The 22,874-nt window shown below is 50.0% G+C and overlaps 1 protein-coding gene across 1 annotated transcript in view; it reads right to left on the bottom strand.

Annotated features, from left to right (window-relative positions):
• Nucleotides 1-21,964, bottom strand: part of katnal2 (katanin p60 subunit A-like 2) — a 62,302-nt gene extending 40,338 nt beyond the window's left edge. Inside the window, exons 1-7 of the mRNA XM_031825998.1 lie at nucleotides 21,755-21,964; nucleotides 21,430-21,500; nucleotides 21,166-21,332; nucleotides 20,837-20,873; nucleotides 20,572-20,695; nucleotides 16,836-16,934; nucleotides 16,054-16,116 (exon numbers count right to left, since the gene is read on the bottom strand). Coding sequence (XP_031681858.1) covers nucleotides 16,054-16,116; nucleotides 16,836-16,934; nucleotides 20,572-20,695; nucleotides 20,837-20,873; nucleotides 21,166-21,332; nucleotides 21,430-21,500; nucleotides 21,755-21,907 — 714 coding nt within the window. The 5' untranslated portion in view covers nucleotides 21,908-21,964. The remainder of the gene's footprint in view (nucleotides 1-16,053; nucleotides 16,117-16,835; nucleotides 16,935-20,571; nucleotides 20,696-20,836; nucleotides 20,874-21,165; nucleotides 21,333-21,429; nucleotides 21,501-21,754) is intronic.
• Between the last annotated feature and the right edge of the window lie 910 nt (nucleotides 21,965-22,874).

Here is a 22,874-nt window from a genome sequence, read left to right as displayed (position 1 = left end):
ATGGGGTCTGTACGGTAGGGTTAGGGGTCAGGAGTACAGTACTATGGGATCTGGACGGTAGGGTTAGGGGACAGTACAGTATCATGGGGTCTGGACGGTAGGGTTAGGGGTCAGAGTACAGTATCATGGGGTCTGGACGGTAGGGTTAGGGGTCAGTACAATATCATGGGGTCTGGACGGTAGGGTTAGGGGTCAGGAGTACAGTACTATGGGATCTGGACGGTAGGGTTAGGGGACAGTACAATATCATGGGGTCTGGACGGTAGGGTTAGGGGTCAGAGTACAGTATCATGGGGTCTGGACGGTAGGGTTAGGGGTCAGTACAATATCATGGGGTCTGGACGGTAGGGTTAGGGGTCAGGAGTACAGTACTATGGGGTCTGGACGGTAGGGTTAGGGGTCAGAGTACAGTACTATGGGATCTGGACGGTAGGGTTAGGGGACAGTACAATATCATGGGATCTGGACGGTAGGGTTAGGGGACAGTACAGTATCATGGGGTCTGGAGGGTAGGGTTAGGGGTCAGGAGTACAGTACTATGGGATCTGGACGGTAGGGTTAGGGGACAGTACAGTATCATGGGGTCTGGACGGTAGGGTTAGGGGACAGTACAGTATCATGGGGTCTGGACGGTAGGGTTAGGGTTCAGAGTACAGTATCATGGGGTCTGGACGGTAGGGTTAGGGGTCAGATTACAGTATCATGGGGTCTGGACGGTATGGTTAGGGGTCAGAGTACAGTATCTTCGGGTCTGGACGGTAGGGTTAGGGGTCAGGAGTACAGTACTATGGGGTCTGGACGGTAGGGTTAGGGGTCAGAGTACATTATCATGGGGTCTGGACGGTAGGGTTAGGGGTCAGAGTACAGTATCATGGGGTTTGGACGGTAGGGTTAGGGGTCAGTACAATATCATGGGGTCTGGACGGCAGGGTTAGGGGTCAGGAGTACAGTACTATGGGGTCTGGACGGTAGGGTTAGGGGTCAGAGTACAGTACCATGGGGTCTGGACGGTAGGGTTAGGTCAGAGTACTGTATCATCGGGTCTGGACGGTAGGGTTAGGGGTCAGAGTACAGTATCATGGGGTCTGGATGGTAGGGTTAGGGGGTCAGGAGTACAGTACTATGGGATCTGGACGGTAGGGTTAGGGGACAGTACAGTATCATGGGGTCTGGACGGTAGGGTTAGGGGACAGTACAGTATCATGGGGTCTGGACGGTAGGGTTAGGGGACAGTACAGTATCATGGGGTCTGGACGGTAGGGTTAGGGTTCAGAGTACAGTATCATGGGGTCTGGACGGTAGGGTTAGGGGTCAGAGTACAGTATCATGGGGTCTGGACGGTATGGTTAGGGGTCAGAGTACAGTATCTTCGGGTCTGGACGGTAGCGTTAGGGGTCAGAGTACAGTATCATGGGGTCTGGATGGTAGGGTTAGGGGTCAGTACAATATCATGGGGTCTGGACGGTGGGTTAGGGGTCAGGAGTACAGTACTATGGGGTCTGGACGGTAGGGTTAGGGGTCAGAGTACAGTACCATGGGGTCTGGACGGTAGTGTTAGGGGTCAGAGTACAGTATCATGGGGTCTGGATGGTAGGGTTAGGGGTCAGTACAATATCATGGGGTCTGGATGGTAGGGTTAGGGGTCAGGAGTACAGTACTATGGGATCTGGACGGTAGGGTTAGGGGACAGTACAGTATCATGGGGTCTGGACGGTAGGGTTAGGGGTCAGAGTACAGTATCATGGGGTCTGGACGGTAGGGTTAGGGATCAGGAGTACAGTACTATGGGGTCTGGACGGTAGGGTTAGGGGTCAGGAGTACAGTACTATGGGATCTGGACGGTAGGGTTAGGGGTCAGGAGTACAGTACTATGGGATCTGGACGGTAGGGTTAGGGGACAGTCCAGTATCATGGGGTCTGTACGGTAGGGTTAGGGGTCAGGAGTACAGTACTATGGGATCTGGACGGTAGGGTTAGGGGACAGTACAGTATCATGGGGTCTGGACGGTAGGGTTAGGGGTCAGAGTACAGTATCATGGGGTCTGGACGGTAGGGTTAGGGGTCAGTACAATATCATGGGGTCTGGACGGTAGGGTTAGGGGTCAGGAGTACAGTACTATGGGATCTGGACGGTAGGGTTAGGGGACAGTACAATATCATGGGGTCTGGACGGTAGGGTTAGGGGTCAGAGTACAGTATCATGGGGTCTGGACGGTAGGGTTAGGGGTCAGAGTACAGTATCATGGGGTCTGGACGGTAGGGTTAGGGATCAGGAGTACAGTACTATGGGGTCTGGACGGTAGGGTTAGGGGTCAGGAGTACAGTACTATGGGATCTGGACGGTAGGGTTAGGGGTCAGGAGTACAGTACTATGGGATCTGGACGGTAGGGTTAGGGGACAGTCCAGTATCATGGGGTCTGTACGGTAGGGTTAGGGGTCAGGAGTACAGTACTATGGGATCTGGACGGTAGGGTTAGGGGACAGTACAGTATCATGGGGTCTGGACGGTAGGGTTAGGGGTCAGAGTACAGTATCATGGGGTCTGGACGGTAGGGTTAGGGGTCAGTACAATATCATGGGGTCTGGACGGTAGGGTTAGGGGTCAGGAGTACAGTACTATGGGATCTGGACGGTAGGGTTAGGGGACAGTACAATATCATGGGGTCTGGACGGTAGGGTTAGGGGTCAGAGTACAGTATCATGGGGTCTGGACGGTAGGGTTAGGGGTCAGTACAATATCATGGGGTCTGGACGGTAGGGTTAGGGGTCAGGAGTACAGTACTATGGGGTCTGGACGGTAGGGTTAGGGGTCAGAGTACAGTACTATGGGATCTGGACGGTAGGGTTAGGGGACAGTACAATATCATGGGATCTGGACGGTAGGGTTAGGGGACAGTACAGTATCATGGGGTCTGGAGGGTAGGGTTAGGGGTCAGGAGTACAGTACTATGGGATCTGGACGGTAGGGTTAGGGACAGTACAGTATCATGGGGTCTGGACGGTAGGGTTAGGGGACAGTACAGTATCATGGGGTCTGGACGGTAGGGTTAGGGTTCAGAGTACAGTATCATGGGGTCTGGACCGGTAGGGTTAGGGGTCAGATTACAGTATCATGGGTCTGGACGGTATGGTTAGGGGTCAGAGTACAGTATCTTCGGGTCTGGACGGTAGCGTTAGGGGTCAGAGTACAGTATCATGGGTCTGGATGGTAGGGTTAGGGGTCAGTACAATATCATGGGGTCTGGATGGTAGGGTTAGGGGTCAGGAGTACAGTACTATGGGATCTGGACGGTAGGGTTAGGGGACAGTACAGTATCATGGGGTCTGGACGGTAGGGTTAGGGGTCAGAGTACAGTATCATGGGGTCTGGACGGTAGGGTTAGGGATCAGAGTACAGTATATGGGGTCTGGACGGTAAGGGTTAGGGGTCAGGAGTACAGTACTATGGGATCTGGACGGTAGGGTAGGGGTCAGGAGTACAGTACTATGGGATCTGACGGTAGGGTTAGGGGAACAGTCCAGTATCATGGGGTCTGTACGGGTAGGGTTAGGGGTCAGGAGTACAGTACTATGGGATCTGGACGGTAGGGTTAGGGGACAGTACAGTATCATGGGGTCTGGACGGTAGGGTAGGGGTCAGAGTACAGTATCATGGGGTCTGGACGGTAGGGTTAGGGGTCAGTACAATATCATGGGGTCTGGACGTAGGGTTAGGGGTCAGGAGTACAGTACTATGGGATCTGGACGGTAGGGTTAGGGGACAGTACAATATCATGGGGGTCTGGACGGTAGGGTTAGGGGTCAGAGTACAGTATCATGGGGTCTGGACGGTAGGGTTAGGGTCAGAGTACAGTATCATGGGGTCTGGACGGTAGGGTTAGGGATCAGGAGTACAGTACTATGGGGTCTGGACGGTAGGGTTAGGGGTCAGGAGTACAGTACTATGGGATCTGGACGGTAGGGTTAGGGGTCAGGAGTACAGTACTATGGGATCTGGACGGTAGGTTAGGGGACAGTCCAGTATCATGGGTCTGTACGGTAGGGTTAGGCGGTCAGGAGTACAGTACCATGGGATCTGGACGGTAGGGTTAGGGGGACAGTACAGTATTCATGGGGGTCTGGACGGTAGGGTTAGGGGTCAGGAGTACAGTACTCATGGGGGTCTGGACGGTAGGGTTAGGGGTCAGAGTACAGTACTATGGGGTCTGGACGGTAGGGTTAGGGGTCAGAGTACAGTACTCATGGATCTGGACGGTAGGGTTAGGGGACAGTACAGTATCATGGGGTCTGGACCGGTAGGGTTAGGGGTCAGAGTACAGTATCATGGGGTCTGGACGGTAGGGTTAGGGGTCAGGAGTACAGTACTATGGGGTCTGGACGGTAGGGTTAGGGTCAGAGTACAGTACTATGGGATCTGGACGGTAGGGTTAGGGGACAGGTACAATATCATGGGATCTGGACGGTAGGGTTAAGGGGACAGTACAGTATCATGGGTCTGGAGGGTAGGGTTAGGGGTCAGGAGTACAGTACTATGGGATCTGGACGGTAGGGTTAGGGGACAGTACAGTATCATGGGGTCTGGACGGTAGGGTTAGGGGACAGTACAGTATCATGGGGTCTGGACGGTAGGGTTAGGGGTCAGAGTACAGTATCATGGGGTCTGGACGGTAGGGTTAGGGGTCAGAGTACAGTATCATGGGGTCTGGACGGTAGGGTTAGGGGTCAGAGTACAGTATCTATGGGTCTGGACGGTAGGGTTAGGGGTCAGAGTACAGTACTATGGGGTCTGGACGGTAGGGTTAGGGTCAGAGTACAGTATCATGGGGTCTGGACGGTAGGGTTAGGGGTCAGAGTACAGTATCATGGGGTCTGGACGGTAGGGTTAGGGGTCAGTACAGTATCATGGGGTCTGGACGGTAGGGTTAGGGGTCAGGAGTACAGTATCATGGGGTCTGGACGGTAGGGTTAGGGGTCAGAGTACAGTACCATGGGGTCTGGACGGTAGGGTTAGGGGTCAGAGTACAGTATCGTAGCTGGGGTCTGGACGGTAGGGGTTAGGGGTCCAGGAGTACAGTACTATGGGGTCTGGACGGTAGGGTTAGGGGTCAGGAAGTACATTATCATGGGGTCTGGACGGTAGGGTTAGGGGTCAGGAGTTACAGGTATCATGGGTTTGTACGGTTAGGGTTAGGGGTCAGTACAATATCATGGAGTTCTGGACGGGCAGGGTTAGAGGGTCAGGGAGTACAGTACTATGGGGTCTGGACGGTAGGGTTAGGTGTCAGGAGTACCTAGTACCATGGGGTCTGGACGTTAGGGTTAGGTCAGAGTAACTGTATCATCGGGTCTGGACGGTATGGGTTGTTAGGGGTCAGAGTACAGTATCATGGGGTCTGGATGTTAGGGTTAGGGGGGTCAGGAGTACAGTACTTATGGGATCTGGACGGGTAGGGTTAGGGGACAGTACAGTGATCATGGGGGTCTGGACGGTAGGGTTATGGGGACATTTACAGTATCATGGGGATCTGGACGGTAGGGTTAGGGGACAGTACATTACCATGGGATCTGGACGGTAGGGTTAGGGGACAGTACAATACCATGGGATCTGGACGGTAGGGTTAGGGGTCAGGAGTACAGTACTATGGGATCTGGACGGTAGGGTTAGGGGACAGTACAGTATCATGGGGTCTGGACGGTAGGGTTAGGGGTCAGGAGTACAGTACTATGGGGTCTGGACGGTAGGGTTAGGGGTCAGAGTATAGTACTATGGGGTCTGGACGGTAGGGTTAGGGGTCAGGAGTACAGTACTATGGGGTCTGGACGGTAGGGTTAGGGTCAGAGTACAGTACTATGGGATCTGGACGGTAGGGTTAGGGGACAGTACAATATCATGGGATCTGGACGGTTAGGGTTAGGGGACAGGACAGTATCATGGGGTCTGGAGGGTAGGGTTAGGGTCAGGAGTACAGTACCATGGGATCTGGACGGAAGGGTTAGGGGACAGTACAGTATCATGGGGTCTGGACGGTAGGGTTAGGGGTCAGGAGTACAGTACTATGGGGTCTGGACGGTAGGGTTAGGGGTCAGGAGTACAGTACTATGGGGTCTGGACGGTTAGGGTTAGGGGTCAGAGTACAGTACCATGGGATCTGGACGGTAGGGTTAGGGGACAGTACAGTATCATGGGGTCTGGACGGTAGGGTTAGGGGTCAGGAGTACAGTACTATGGGGTCTGGACGGTAGGGTTAGGGGTCAGGAGTACAGTACTATGGGGTCTGGACGGTAGGGTTAGGGGTCAGAGTACAGTACTATGGGATCTGGACGGTTAGGGTTAGGGGACAGTACAATATCATGGGATCTGGACGGTAGGGTTAAGGGACAGTACAGTATCATGGGGTCTGGAGGGTAGGGTTAGGGGTCAGGAGTACAGTACCATGGGATCTGGACGGTAGGGTTAGGGGACAGTACAGTATCATGGGGTCTGGAGGGTAGGGTTAGGGGTCAGGAGTACAGTACCATGGGGTCTGGATGGTAGGGTTAGGGGTCAGAGTACAGTACCATGGGGTCTGGACGGTAGGGTTAGGGGTCAGAGTACAGTATCATCGGGTCTGGACGGTAGGGTTAGGGGTCAGTACAGTATCATGGGGCTGGAGGGTAGGGTTAGGGGTCAGGAGTACAGTACTATGGGATCTGGACGGTAGGGTTAGGGGACAGTACAGTATCATGGGGTCTGGACGGTAGGGTTAGGGGACAGTACAGTATCATGGGATCTGGACGGTAGGGTTAGGGGTCAGAGTACAGTACTATGGGGTCTGGACGGTAGGGTTAGGGGACAGTACAGTATCATGGGATCTGGACGGTAGGGTTAGGGGACATTACAGTATCATGGGGCCTGGACGGTAGGGTTAGGGGACAGTACAGTACCAAGGGATCTGGACGGTAGGGTTAGGGGACAGTACAATACCATGGGATCTGGACGGTAGGGCTAGGGGTCAGGAGTACAGTACTATGGGATCTGGACGGTAGGGTTAGGGGACAGTACAGTATCATGGGGTCTGGACGGTAGGGTTAGGGGTCAGAGTACAGTATCATGGGGTCTGGATGGTAGGGTTAGGGGTCAGTATAATATCATGGGGTCTGGACGGTAGGGTTAGGGGTCAGAAGTACAGTACCATGGGGTCTGGACGGTAGTGTTAGGGGTCAGAATACAGTATCATCGGGTCTGGACGGTAGGGTTAGGGGTCAGAGTACAGTATCATGGGGTCTGGATGGTAGGGTTAGGGGTCAGGAGTACAGTACTATGGGATCTGGACGGTAGGGTTAGGGGACAGTACAGTATCATGGGGTCTGGACGGTAGGGTTTAGGGTCAGAGTACAGTATCATGGGGTCTGGACAGTAGGGTTAGGGATCAGGAGTACAGTACTATGGGGTCTGGACGGTAGGGTTAGGGGTCAGGAGTACAGTACTATGGGATCTGGACGGTAGGGTTAGGGGTCAGGAGTACAGTACTATGGGATCTGGACGGTAGGGTTAGGGGACAGTCCAGTATCATGGGGTCTGGACGGTAGGGTTAGGGGTCAGGAGTACAGTACTATGGGATCTGGACGGTAGGGTTAGGGGACAGTACAGTATCATGGGGTCTGGACGGTAGGGTTAGGGGTCAGAGTACAGTATCATGGGGTCTGGACGGTAGGGTTAGGGGTCAGTACAATATCATGGGGTCTGGACGGTAGGGTTAGGGGTCAGAGTACAGTATCATGGGGTCTGGATGGTAGGGTTAGGGGTCAGTACAATATCATGGGGTCTGGACGGTGGGTTAGGGGTCAGGAGTACAGTACTATGGGGTCTGGACGGTAGGGTTAGGGGTCAGAGTACAGTACCATGGGGTCTGGACGGTAGTGTTAGGGGTCAGAGTACAGTATCATCGGGTCTGGACGGTAGGGTTAGGGGTCAGAGTACAGTATCATGGGGTCTGGATGGTAGGGTTAGGGGTCAGGAGTACAGTACTATGGGATCTGGACGGTAGGGTTAGGGGACAGTACAGTATCATGGGGTCTGGACGGTAGGGTTAGGGGTCAGAGTACAGTATCATGGGGTCTGGACGGTAGGGTTAGGGATCAGGAGTACAGTACTATGGGGTCTGGACAGTAGGGTTAGGGGTCAGGAGTACAGTACTATGGGATCTGGACGGTAGGGTTAGGGGTCAGGAGTACAGTACTATGGGATCTGGACGGTAGGGTTAGGGGACAGTCCAGTATCATGGGGTCTGTACGGTAGGGTTAGGGGTCAGAGTACAGTATCATGGGGTCTGGACGGTATGGTTAGGGGTCAGAGTACAGTATCTTCGGGTCTGGACGGTAGGGTTAGGGGTCAGAGTACAGTATCATGGGGTCTGGACGGTAGGGTTAGGGGTCAGAGTACAGTAACATGGGGTCTGGACGGTAGTGTTAGGGGTCAGAGTACAGTATCATCGGGTCTGGACGGTAGGGTTAGGGGTCAGAGTACAGTATCATGGGGTCTGGATGGTAGGGTTAGGGGTCAGGAGTACAGTACTATGGGATCTGGACGGTAGGGTTAGGGGACAGTACAGTATCATGGGGTCTGGACGGTAGGGTTAGGGGTCAGAGTACAGTATCATGGGGTCTGGACGGTAGGGTTAGGGGTCAGAGTACAGTATCATGGGGTCTGGATGGTAGGGTTAGGGGTCAGTACAATATCATGGGGTCTGGACGGTGGGTTAGGGGTCAGGAGTACAGTACTATGGGGTCTGGACGGTAGGGTTAGGGGTCAGAGTACAGTACCATGGGGTCTGGACGGTAGTGTTAGGGGTCAGAGTACAGTATCATCGGGTCTGGACGGTAGGGTTAGGGGTCAGAGTACAGTATCATGGGGTCTGGATGGTAGGGTTAGGGGTCAGGAGTACAGTACTATGGGATCTGGACGGTAGGGTTAGGGGACAGTACAGTATCATGGGGTCTGGACGGTAGGGTTAGGGGTCAGAGTACAGTATCATGGGGTCTGGACGGTAGGGTTAGGGATCAGGAGTACAGTACTATGGGGTCTGGACGGTAGGGTTAGGGGTCAGGAGTACAGTACTATGGGGTCTGGACGGTAGGGTTAGGGGTCAGAGTACAGTACCATGGGATCTGGACCGTAGGGTTAGGGGACAGTACAGTATCATGGGGTCTGGACGGTAGGGTTAGGGGTCAGGAGTACAGTACTATGGGGTCTGGACGGTAGGGTTAGGGGTCAGGAGTACAGTACTATGGGGTCTGGACGGTAGGGTTAGGGGTCAGAGTACAGTACTATGGGATCTGGACGGTAGGGTTAGGGGACAGTACAATATCATGGGATCTGGACGGTAGGGTTAAGGGACAGTACAGTATCATGGGGTCTGGAGGGTAGGGTTAGGGGTCAGGAGTACAGTACCATGGGATCTGGACGGTAGGGTTAGGGGACAGTACAGTATCATGGGGTCTGGAGGGTAGGGTTAGGGGTCAGGAGTACAGTACCATGGGGTCTGGATGGTAGGGTTAGGGGTCAGAGTACAGTACCATGGGGTCTGGACGGTAGGGTTAGGGGTCAGAGTACAGTATCATCGGGTCTGGACGGTAGGGTTAGGGGTCAGTACAGTATCATGGGGCTGGAGGGTAGGGTTAGGGGTCAGGAGTACAGTACTATGGGATCTGGACGGTAGGGTTAGGGGACAGTACAGTATCATGGGGTCTGGACGGTAGGGTTAGGGGACAGTACAGTATCATGGGATCTGGACGGTAGGGTTAGGGGTCAGAGTACAGTACTATGGGGTCTGGACGGTAGGGTTAGGGGACAGTACAGTATCATGGGATCTGGACGGTAGGGTTAGGGGACATTACAGTATCATGGGGCCTGGACGGTAGGGTTAGGGGACAGTACAGTACCAAGGGATCTGGACGGTAGGGTTAGGGGACAGTACAATACCATGGGATCTGGACGGTAGGGCTAGGGGTCAGGAGTACAGTACTATGGGATCTGGACGGTAGGGTTAGGGGACAGTACAGTATCATGGGGTCTGGACGGTAGGGTTAGGGGTCAGAGTACAGTATCATGGGGTCTGGATGGTAGGGTTAGGGGTCAGTACAATATCATGGGGTCTGGACGGTGGGTTAGGGGTCAGGAGTACAGTACTATGGGGTCTGGACGGTAGGGTTAGGGGTCAGAGTACAGTATCATGGGGTCTGGATGGTAGGGTTAGGGGTCAGGAGTACAGTACTATGGGATCTGGACGGTAGGGTTAGGGGACAGTACAGTATCATGGGGTCTGGACGGTAGGGTTAGGGGTCAGAGTACAGTATCATGGGGTCTGGACAGTAGGGTTAGGGATCAGGAGTACAGTACTATGGGGTCTGGACGGTAGGGTTAGGGGTCAGGAGTACAGTACTATGGGATCTGGACGGTAGGGTTAGGGGTCAGGAGTACAGTACTATGGGATCTGGACGGTAGGGTTAGGGGACAGTCCAGTATCATGGGGTCTGGACGGTAGGGTTAGGGGTCAGGAGTACAGTACTATGGGATCTGGACGGTAGGGTTAGGGGACAGTACAGTATAATGGGGTCTGGACGGTAGGGTTAGGGGTCAGAGTACAGTATCATGGGGTCTGGACGGTAGGGTTAGGGGTCAGTACAATATCATGGGGTCTGGACGGTAGGGTTAGGGGTCAGAGTACAGTATCATGGGGTCTGGATGGTAGGGTTAGGGGTCAGTACAATATCATGGGGTCTGGACGGTAGGGTTAGGGGTCAGAGTACAGTACCATGGGGTCTGGACGGTAGTGTTAGGGGTCAGAGTACAGTATCATCGGGTCTGGACGGTAGGGTTAGGGGTCAGAGTACAGTATCATGGGGTCTGGATGGTAGGGTTAGGGGTCAGGAGTACAGTACTATGGGATCTGGACGGTAGGGTTAGGGGACAGTACAGTATCATGGGGTCTGGACGGTAGGGTTAGGGGTCAGAGTACAGTATCATGGGGTCTGGACGGTAGGGTTAGGGATCAGGAGTACAGTACTATGGGGTCTGGACGGTAGGGTTAGGGGTCAGGAGTACAGTACTATGGGATCTGGACGGTAGGGTTAGGGGTCAGGAGTACAGTACTATGGGATCTGGACGGTAGGGTTAGGGGACAGTCCAGTATCATGGGGTCTGTACGGTAGGGTTAGGGGTCAGAGTACAGTATCATGGGGTCTGGACGGTATGGTTAGGGGTCAGAGTACAGTATCTTCGGGTCTGGACGGTAGGGTTAGGGGTCAGAGTACAGTATCATGGGGTCTGGACGGTAGGGTTAGGGGTCAGAGTACAGTACCATGGGGTCTGGACGGTAGTGTTAGGGGTCAGAGTACAGTATCATCGGGTCTGGACGGTAGGGTTAGGGGTCAGAGTACAGTATCATGGGGTCTGGATGGTAGGGTTAGGGGTCAGGAGTACAGTACTATGGGATCTGGACGGTAGGGTTAGGGGACAGTACAGTATCATGGGGTCTGGACGGTAGGGTTAGGGGTCAGAGTACAGTATCATGGGGTCTGGACGGTAGGGTTAGGGGTCAGAGTACAGTATCATGGGGTCTGGATGGTAGGGTTAGGGGTCAGTACAATATCATGGGGTCTGGACGGTGGGTTAGGGGTCAGGAGTACAGTACTATGGGGTCTGGACGGTAGGGTTAGGGGTCAGATGACAGTACCATGGGGTCTGGACGGTAGTGTTAGGGGTCAGAGTACAGTATCATCGGGTCTGGACGGTAGGGTTAGGGGTCTGAGTACAGTATCATGGGGTCTGGATGGTAGGGTTAGGGGTCAGGAGTACAGTACTATGGGATCTGGACGGTAGGGTTAGGGGACAGTACAGTATCATGGGGTCTGGACGGTAGGGTTAGGGGTCAGAGTACAGTATCATGGGGTCTGGACGGTAGGGTTAGGGATCAGGAGTACAGTACTATGGGGTCTGGACGGTAGGGTTAGGGGTCAGGAGTACAGTACTATGGGATCTGGACGGTAGGGTTAGGGGTCAGGAGTACCAGTACTATGGGATCTGGACGGTAGGGTTAGGGGACAGTCCAGTATCATGGGGTCTGGACGGTAGGGTTAGGGGTCAGGAGTACAGTACTATGGGATCTGGACGGTAGGGTTAGGGGACAGTACAGTATCATGGGGTCTGGACGGTAGGGTTAGGGGTCAGAGTACAGTATCATGGGGTCTGGACGGTAGGGTTAGGGGTCAGTACAATATCATGGGGTCTGGACGGTAGGGTTAGGGGTCAGGAGTACAGTACCATGGGGTCTGGACGGTAGGGTTAGGGGTCAGAGTACAGTACTATGGGATCTGGACGGTAGGGTTAGGGGACAGTACAATATCATGGGATCTGGACGGTAGGGTTAGGGGACAGTACAGTATCATGGGGTCTGGAGGGTAGGGTTAGGGGTCAGGAGTACAGTACTATGGGATCTGGACGGTAGGGTTAGGGGACAGTACAGTATCATGGGGTCTGGACGGTAGGGTTAGGGGACAGTACAGTATCATGGGGTCTGGACGGTAGGGTTAGGGTTCAGAGTACAGTATCATGGGGTCTGGACGGTAGGGTTAGGGGTCAGAGTACAGTATCATGGGGTCTGGACGGTATGGTTAGGGGTCAGAGTACAGTATCTTCGGGTCTGGACGGTAGGGTTAGGGGTCAGGAGTACAGTACTATGGGGTCTGGACGGTAGGGTTAGGGGTCAGAGTACATTATCATGGGGTCTGGACGGTAGGGTTAGGGGTCAGATTACAGTATCATGGGGTTTGGACGGTAGGGTTAGGGGTCAGTACAATATCATGGGGTCTGGACGGTAGGGTTAGGGGTCAGGAGTACAGTACTATGGGGTCTGGACGGTAGGGTTAGGGGTCAGAGTACAGTACCATGGGGTCTGGACGGTAGGGTTAGGGGTCAGAGTACAGTATCATCGGGTCTGGACGGTAGGGTTAGGGGTCAGAGTACAGTATCATGGGGTCTGGATGGTAGGGTTAGGGGCCAGGAGTACAGTACTATGGGATCTGGACGGTAGGGTTAGGGGACAGTACAGTATCATGGGGTCTGGACGGTAGGGTTAGGGGACAGTACAGTATCATGGGATCTGGACGGTAGGGTTAGGGGACAGTACATTACCATGGGATCTGGACGGTAGGGTTAGGGGACAGTACAATACCATGGGATCTGGACGGTAGGGTTAGGGGTCAGGAGTACAGTACTATGGGATCTGGACGGTAGGGTTAGGGGACAGTACAGTATCATGGGGTCTGGACGGTAGGGTTAGGGGTCAGGAGTACAGTACTATGGGGTCTGGACGGTAGGGTTAGGGGTCAGAGTTCAGTACTATGGGGTCTGGACGGTAGGGTTAGGGGTCAGGAGTACAGTACTATGGGGTCTGGACGGTAGGGTTAGGGGTCAGAGTACAGTACTATGGGATCTGGACGGTAGGGTTAGGGGACAGTACAATATCATGGGATCTGGACGGTAGGGTTAGGGGACCGTACAGTATCATGGGGTCTGGAGGGTAGGGTTAGGGATCAGGAGTACAGTACCATGGGATCTGGACGGTAGGGTTAGGGGACAGTACAGTATCATGGGGTCTGGAGGGTAGGGTTAGGGGACAGGAGTACAGTACCATGGGGTCTGGATGGTAGGGTTAGGGGTCAGAGTACAGTACTATGGGATCTGGACGGTAGGGTTAGGGGACAGTACAGTATCATGGGGTCTGGACGGTAGGGTTAGGGGACAGTACAGTATCATGGGATCTGGACGGTAGGGTTAGGGGACAGTACATTACCATGGGATCTGGACGGTAGGGTTAGGGGACAGTACAATACCATGGGATCTGGACGGTAGGGTTAGGGGTCAGGAGTACAGTACTATGGGATCTGGACGGTAGGGTTAGGGGACAGTACAGTATCATGGGGTCTGGACGGTAGGGTTAGGGGTCAGAGTACAGTATCATGGGGTCTGGACGGTAGGGTTAGGGGTCAGAGTACAGTATCATGGGGTCTGGACGGTAAGGTTAGGGGTCAGATTACAGTATCTTCGGGTCTGGACGGTAGGGTTAGGGGTCAGGAGTACAGTACTATGGGGTCTGGACAATAGGGTTAGGGGTCAGAGTACAGTACCATGGGTCTGGACGGTAGGGTTATGGGTCAGAGTACAGTATCATCGGGTCTGGACGGTAGGGTTAGGGGTCAGTACAATATCATGGGGTCTGGACGGTAGGGTTAGGGGTCAGAGTACAGTATCATGGGGTCTGGACGGTAGGGTTATGGGTCAGAGTACAGTATCATGGGGTCTGAACGGTAGGGTTAGGGGTCAGGAGTACAGTACTATGGGGTCTGGACGGTAGGGTTAGGGGTCAGAGTACAGTACTATGGGGTCTGGACAGTAGGGTTAGGGGTCAGAGTACAGTACTATGGGGTCTGGACAGTAGGGTTAGGGGTCAGAGTACAGTACTATGGGGTCTGGACGGTAGGGTTAGGGGTCAAATCAAATCAAATCAAATTTTATTTGTCACATACACATGGTTAGCAGATGTTAATGCGAGTGTAGCGAAATGCTTGTGCTTCTAGTTCCGACAATGCAGTAATAACGAACAAGTAATCTAACTAACAATTCCAAAAAACTACTGTCTTATACACAGTGTAAGGGGATAAAGAATATGTACATAAGGATATATGAATGAGTGATGGTACAGAGCAGCATAGGCAAGATACAGTAGATGATATCGAGTACAGTATAACATATGAGATGAGTATGTAAGAGTACAGTACTATGGGATCTGTACGGTAGGGTTAGGGGACAGTACATTATCATGGGATCTGGACGGTAGGGTTAGGGGACAGTACAATACCATGGGGATCTGGACGGTAGGGTTAGGGGACAGTACAGTATCATGGGATCTGGACGGTAGGGTTAGGGGACAGTACAGTATCATGGGATCTGGACGGTAGGGTTAGGGGACAGTACATTATCATGGGATCTGGACGGTAGGGTTAGGGGACAGTACAATATCATGGGATCTGGACGGTAGGGTTAGGGGACAGTACAGTATCATGGGATCTGGACGGTAGGGTTAGGGGACAGTACAGTATCATGGGATCTGGACGGTAGGGTTAGGGGACAGTACAGTATCATGGGATCTGGACGGTAGGGTTAGGGGTCAGAGTACAGTACCATGTGGTCTGGACGGTAGGGTTAGGGTCAGAGTACATTACCATGGGTTCTGGACGGTAGGGTTAGGGGTCAGGGTAGAGTATCATGGGGTCTGTACGGTAGGGTTAGGGGTCAGAGTACAGTACCATGGGGTCTGGACGGTAGGGTTAGGGGACAGAGTACAGTACTATGGGATCTGGACGGTAGGGTTAGGGGACAGTACAGTATCATGGGGTCTGGACGGTAGGGTTAGGGTCAGAGTACATTACCATGGGGTCTGGACGGTAGGGTTAGGGGACAGTACAGTATCATGGGGTCTGGACGGTAGGGTTAGGGGTCAGAGTACAGTATCATGGGGTCAGGACGGTAGGGTTAGTGGTCAGAGTACAGTATCATGGGGTCTGGACGGTAGGGTTAGGGTCAGAGTACAGTATCATGGGGTCTGGACGGTAGGGTTAGGGGTCAGAGTACAGTATCTTCGGGTCTGGACGGTAGGGTTAGGGGTCAGAGTACAGTATCATGGGGTCTGGGCGGTAGGGTTAAGGGTCAGAGTACAGTATCATCGGGTCTGGACGGTAGGGTTAGGGGTCAGTACAATATCATGGGGTCTGGACGGTAGGGTTAGGGGTCAGGAGTACAGTACTATGGGGTCTGGACGGTAGGGTTAGGGGTCAGAGTACAGTACCATGGGGTCTGGACGGTAGGGTCAGGTGTCAGAGTACAGTATCATCGGGTCTGGACGGTAGGGTTAGGGTCAGAGTACATTACCATGGGGTCTGGACGGTAGGGTTAGGGGTCAGGAGTACAGTACTATGGGGTCTGGACGGTAGGGTTAGGGGTCAGAGTACAGTACCATGGGTTCTGACAGACTGTTGGATGCATCCTGGATAAGGCCTCTGCAGTCAATCAGCTGACCCTAACAGAGAAAAGCAACACAACCACAGGACTATCAACATAGCAAAATACCAGCAGCTAAAAGTCATGAAACACTTTGACACTGTGTGTATGTGTCTGTGGACCTGTTTAACTATACTTGTGAGGACCAGAAGTTCCCACTAGAATAGTAAACAAACAAAAAGTGGACCAACTGGGGACATCTGGTTTGTCCCCACAAGGTGAAATGTTATTTCTAGGGGGGTTAGGATTAGGTTTAGGAGCTAGGGTTACGGTTAGGATTAGGTTTAGGAGCTACGGTTAGGTTTAGGTTTAGGAGCTAGGGTTACGGTTAGGATTAGGTTTAGGAGCTAGGGTTACGGTTAGGATTAGGTTTAGGAGCTAGGGTTACGGCTAGGATTAGGTTTAGGAGCTAGGGTTACGGTTAGGATTAGGTTTAGGAGCTAGGGTTACGGTTAGGTTTAGGAGCTAGGATTAGGTTTAGGAGCTAGGGTTACGGTTACGTTTAGGAGCTAGGGTTAGGATTAGGTTTAGGAGCTAGGGTTAGGGTTAGAATTAGGTTTAGGAGCTAGGGTTAGGATTAGGTTTAGGAGCTAGGGTTACGGTTAGGATTAGGTTTAGGAGCTAGGGTTACGGTTAGGATTAGGAAAAATAGGATTTAGAATGGGACTGAATTGTGTGTCCCCTCTCGAGGTTAGTTGTACAAAACTGTGTGTGTGTGTGTGTGTTTCCGTTCCCTACCTTCTTCATCTGTCCTTCTCCTGCTCCGTTCCTGATGATGGGGGAAACATTCAGGCCGAACTCTGTCGGCTCTGGAGGAGATGAGCGCCCCCCGTTCTCCTGCAACCATCAACAATATCTGCCAATCATAGTGATCAGCAGGAACAAATGGCACCCTATTCCCCATATTAGAGGTCGACCGATTATGATTTTTCATCGCCAATACCGATACCGATTATTGGAAGACCAAAAAAAGCCGATACTGATTAATCAGACAATTTTTTTTCTTCTTGTAATAATGACAATTACAACAATACTGAATGGCTACTTTTCTTTTACCTTAATATAATACCTCAATAAAATCAATTTAGCCTCAAATAAATAATTAAACATGTTCAATTTGGTTTAAATAATGCAAAAACAAAGTGTTGGAGAAGAAAGTAAAAGTGTAATATGTGCCATGTAAGAAAGCTGCTCCTTGCTCAGAACATGAGAACATATGAAAGCTGGTGGTTCCTTTTAACATGAGTCTTCAATATTCCCAGTTAAGTTTTAGGTTGTAGTTATTATAGGAATTATAGGACTATTTCTTTCTATACCAATTGTATTTCATATACCTTTGACTATTGGATGTTCTTATAGGCACTTTAGTATTGCCAGTGTAACAGTATAGCTTCCGTCCCTCTCCTAGCCCCTACCTGGGCTCGAACCAGGAACACATCGACAACAGTCACCCTCGAAGCATCGTTACCCATCACTCCACAAAAGCCGCGGCCCTTGCAGAGCAAGGGGAACAACTACTCCAAGTCTCAGAGCAAGTGACGTCACCGATTGAAACGCAATTAGCGCGCACCCCGCTAACTAGCTAGCCATTTCACATCGGTTACACCAGCATAATCTCGGGAGTTGATAGGCTTGAAATCATAAACAGCTCAATGCTTGAAGCACAGCGAAGAGCTGCTGTCAAACGTACGAAAGTGCCGTTTGAATGAATGCTTACGAGTCTGCTGCCTACCATCGCTCAGTCAGACTTCTCTATCAAATATCAAATCATAGACTTAATTATAACATAATAACACACAGAAATATGAGCCTTTGGTCATTAATATAGTCAAATCCGGAAACTGTCATTTAGAAAACAAAAGGTTTATTCTTTCAGTGAAATGCGAAACCGTTCCGTATTTTATCTAACGGGTGGCATCCCTAAGTCTAAATATTGCTGTTATATTGCACAACCTTCAATGTTATGTCATAATTGTGTACAATTCTGGCAAATTAATTACGGTCTTTGTTAGGAATAAATGGACTTCACACAGTTCACAACGAGCCAGGCGGCCCAAACTGCTGCATATACCCTGACTGCTTGCACGGAACGCAAGAGAAGTGACACAATTTCCCATGTTAGAAGAAATTCATGTTAGCAGGCAATATTAACTAAATATGCAGGTTAAAAAATATATACTTGTGTATTGATTTTAAAGAAAGGCATTGATGTTTATGGTTAGGTTTGGTGCAACGACAGTGTAAATCATCACCCGTTTGGCGAAGTAGGCTGTGATTCGATAAGAAATTAACAGGTACCGCATCGATTATATGCAATGCAGGACACGCTAGATAAACTAGTATTATCATCAACCATGTGTAGTTAACTAGTGATTATGTTAAGATTGATTGTTTTTTATAAGATAAGTTTAATGCTAGCTAGTAACTTACCTTGGCTCCTTGCTGCCCTCGCGTAACAGGTTAGGGTTAGCTTGCCATGCAGGCTCCTCGTGGAGTGCAATGTAAGGCAGGTGGTTAGAGCGTTGCACTAGTAACCGGAAGGTTGCAAAAACGAATTCCCGAGCTGACAAGGTAAAAATCTGTCGTTCTGCCCCTGAACAAGGCAGTTAACCCACTGTTCCTAGGCCGTCATTGAAAATAAGAATGTGTTCTTAACTGACTTGCCTGGTTAAATAAAGGTGTAAACTGACTTAACTGACTTGCCTGGTTAAATAAAGGTGTAAACTGACTTAACTGACTTGCCTGGTTAAATAAAGGTGTAAACTGACTTAACTGACTTGCCTGGTTAAATAAAGGTGTAAACTGACTTAACTGACTTGCCTGGTTAAATAAAGGTGTAAACTGACTTAACTGACTTGCCTGGTTAAATAAAGGTGTAAACTGACTTAACTGACTTGCCTGGTTAAATAAAGGTGTAAACTGACTTAACTGACTTGCCTGGTTAAATAAAGGTGTAAACTGACTTAACTGACTTGCCTGGTTAAATAAAGGTGTAAACTGACTTAACTGACTTGCCTGGTTAAATAAAGGTGTAAACTGACTTAACTGACTTGCCTGGTTAAATAAAGGTGTAAACTGACTTAACTGACTTGCCTGGTTAAATAAAGGTGTAAACTGACTTAACTGACTTGCCTGGTTAAATAAAGGTGTAAACTGACTTAACTGACTTGCCTGGTTAAATAAAGGTGTAAACTGACTTAACTGACTTGCCTGGTTAAATAAAGGTGTAAACTGACTTAACTGACTTGCCTGGTTAAATAAAGGTGTAAACTGACTTAACTGACTTGCCTGGTTAAATAAAGGTGTAAACTGACTTAACTGACTTGCCTGGTTAAATAAAGGTGTAAACTGACTTAACTGACTTGCCTGGTTAAATAAAGGTGTAAACTGACTTAACTGACTTGCCTGGTTAAATAAAGGTGTAAACTGACTTAACTGACTTGCCTGGTTAAATAAAGGTGTAAACTGACTTAACTGACTTGCCTGGTTAAATAAAGGTGTAAACTGACTTAACTGACTTGCCTGGTTAAATAAAGGTGTAAACTGACTTAACTGACTTGCCTGGTTAAATAAAGGTGTAAACTGACTTAACTGACTTGCCTGGTTAAATAAAGGTGTAAACTGACTTAACTGACTTGCCTGGTTAAATAAAGGTGTAAACTGACTTAACTGACTTGCCTGGTTAAATAAAGGTGTAAACTGACTTAACTGACTTGCCTGGTTAAATAAAGGTGTAAACTGACTTAACTGACTTGCCTGGTTAAATAAAGGTGTAAACTGACTTAACTGACTTGCCTGGTTAAATAAAGGTGTAAACTGACTTAACTGACTTGCCTGGTTAAATAAAGGTGTAAACTGACTTAACTGACTTGCCTGGTTAAATAAAGGTGTAAACTGACTTAACTGACTTGCCTGGTTAAATAAAGGTGTAAACTGACTTAACTGACTTGCCTGGTTAAATAAAGGTGTAAACTGACTTAACTGACTTGCCTGGTTAAATAAAGGTGTAAACTGACTTAACTGACTTGCCTGGTTAAATAAAGGTGTAAACTGACTTAACTGACTTGCCTGGTTAAATAAAGGTGTAAACTGACTTAACTGACTTGCCTGGTTAAATAAAGGTGTAAACTGACTTAACTGACTTGCCTGGTTAAATAAAGGTGTAAACTGACTTAACTGACTTGCCTGGTTAAATAAAGGTGTAAAAGTTTTTTTTTTTTTTTATAGTGTCCAAAAATACAGATTTCCGATTGTTATGAAAACTTGAAATCGGCCATTCCGATTAATCGGTCGACCTCTACCCCATATAGTGCAGTTTGACCAGGTCCCATACAGTTCTATATAGGGAATATAGTGCCATTTGGGATGTCACATGGTACAAACAGCCTGTTCCATCTGGTGTGTCTATAGTGAAATGTAAGCACATTCAGTAAACTAATTTGATTGTTTGAAACAGAGTGGTGTGAAAACATACACCAACAGCTTTACTGGCGTCCTTGACCACCATCTTGGGTTCTGTCTTCTTGACTCCACCCCTGGAGGGGGGTCTGTGGGAGGAGTTTATTCTGGGCAGGGGCTGAACTCCAGTGCAGGGGACCCTGAAGGACACAGACAGGTAGACCGACGGACAGACAGAACACAGCAGACAGCTATGAGCTACACAGAACTCTGATATTGAGCCATTCCAGAAATCCAACACCATACCCTGAAACTTGTTTTAACAGAGAAAAAAGGCTCACCTCTTTTTTCCACAACTTCTTGCATGTCTACTTTCAACTAGATTGAAAAAAGATGAACAGGAGATAACCCAAAACACATAGCAATTAATGATATGATGCATTACCACATATTACCACAACATAACCTATATCTCTGAAACTGCAGGTTCTTTTTCAATAGGTTTGCATTGAAATGGTGTATTTGTGTATGTATACATTATTATTTTGTTTTGCTACAGAAAATGCAGTGTCTAATGAGCCCACGTGGGCTGGGCATCCTTGAAGATGCATGGCACTATAATAATACAAACATCTAAATGATTAAAGTGAGATTCCGTAACCACGCCAACCTGGTTCTGGCAGTTTCTTGGTTAGTTTGGGATATCTCTGGAACTTGATGAAGTAGTAACTCTCATACTCCATCAACACAGTGTCCAGGTCTATATTGTCACACACTTCAAACCGCCGGAAGCAGACATTGGTATCCTGTTCCAGAGCACTGGCAGCATCCATGTACCTGTCAACAACATAGTCATGTTCAAGTCGAGCCCTCTGTAGACCTAGGCTACTTTACAGGAATCAGACTAGATATGCAGTATATCACACTGACTTACCCTGCCTCCATTAAATGATGAAAGATTAATATGAGTAGATTTCTTCTTCTGGACTCTGTTCTCATTTCATCCTAATGTAAGAAACGAGTTAATCAGTGTAATATAATGATAAGCCAGGTAACAACAAGACATCTGCAACATGATCAGCTTTCTGTTCCAGCACTATATTCACCACACAGCGCCAAGACAGATTGCCTAGGCAACAGTGGACGCTGAATGACTCATGCAACTGGTTAGCTTGTGAAAGTTAACTTACTTAATGCAAACACGATGCGAAAAATATAGTATTTATATATTAAGCCATATTGATCTAAACAATACACACCGCCTCTCTTGCTTGATTCGCGGTTCTGATAGATTGATAAGAAAGTTCCATTGTGGATGTTGCGATCTGTCGGCGTGACACTGTGGTTTGTGGTTGGGGCAAAATGCCGTGTTCAAGACAACTGGGAACTCGGAACATACGAGACCAAATCATGACGTCACTGATCTTCAGGTCGGCATGTCGGAGCTCTAGAAAGAGACCCGGGTGGAATTCCGTTCAAATGGATTTTTCCCAGTCGGAGCTCATTTTTCCCCGAGTTCCCATTTGTTTTGAACGCACTGAAGTCTGAGATTTCCGAGTTCCCAGGTGTTTTAAACGCGGCATTACTGACCATGGCGACGAACAAACAAAACGTTTTGGAAGCTGATTCGGGTCTCTCCCATAACTCCGCCCCATAGGTACTGTTGCTACTTGCTGCCACCTAACCGAAACAGACGATCAAGTGTCTCATCAACTATGGGTGCATTCGTAAATTCACTCCGGAGTGCCGGAGTGTGCTCTAGGCCTTCGTAAATTTACACCCGGACTGTGCTCTGGGCGTTCGTAAATTTACACCAGGAGTGTGCTATGGGCCTTCGTAAATTTACACCCGGAGTGTGCTCTGGGCGTTCGTACATTTACACCCGGAGTGTGCTCTGGGCCTTCGTAAATTTACACCCGGAGTGTGCTCTGGGCGTTCGTACATTTACACCCGGAGTGTGCTCTGGGCCTTCGTAAATTTACACCCGGAGTGTGCTCTGGGCGTTCGTACATTTACACCAGGAGTGTGCTCTGGGCATTCGTACATTTACACCCGGAGGGTGCTCTGGGCGTTCATAAATTCACGCCGAAGTGTGCTCTGGGCGTTCATAAATTCACGCAGGAGGGTGCTGGGGGCCTTCGTAAATTTACACCCGGAGTGTGCTCTGGGCCTTCGTAAATTCACGCCGGAGTGTGCTCTGGGCGTTCGTAAATTCACGCCGGAGTGTGCTCTGGGCGTTCGTAAATTCACGCCGGAGTGTGCTCTGGGCGTTCGTAAATTCACGCCGGAGTGTGCTCTGGGCGTTCGTAAATTCACGCCGGAGTGTGCTCTGGGCGTTCGTAAATTCACGCCGGAGTGTGCTCTGGGCGTTCGTAAATT

This window comes from Oncorhynchus kisutch, linkage group LG6 (genome assembly GCF_002021735.2).
Source record: "Oncorhynchus kisutch isolate 150728-3 linkage group LG6, Okis_V2, whole genome shotgun sequence".
NCBI lineage: Eukaryota > Metazoa > Chordata > Actinopteri > Salmoniformes > Salmonidae > Oncorhynchus > Oncorhynchus kisutch.
This window is presented reverse-complemented; position numbering and strand designations above follow the sequence as displayed.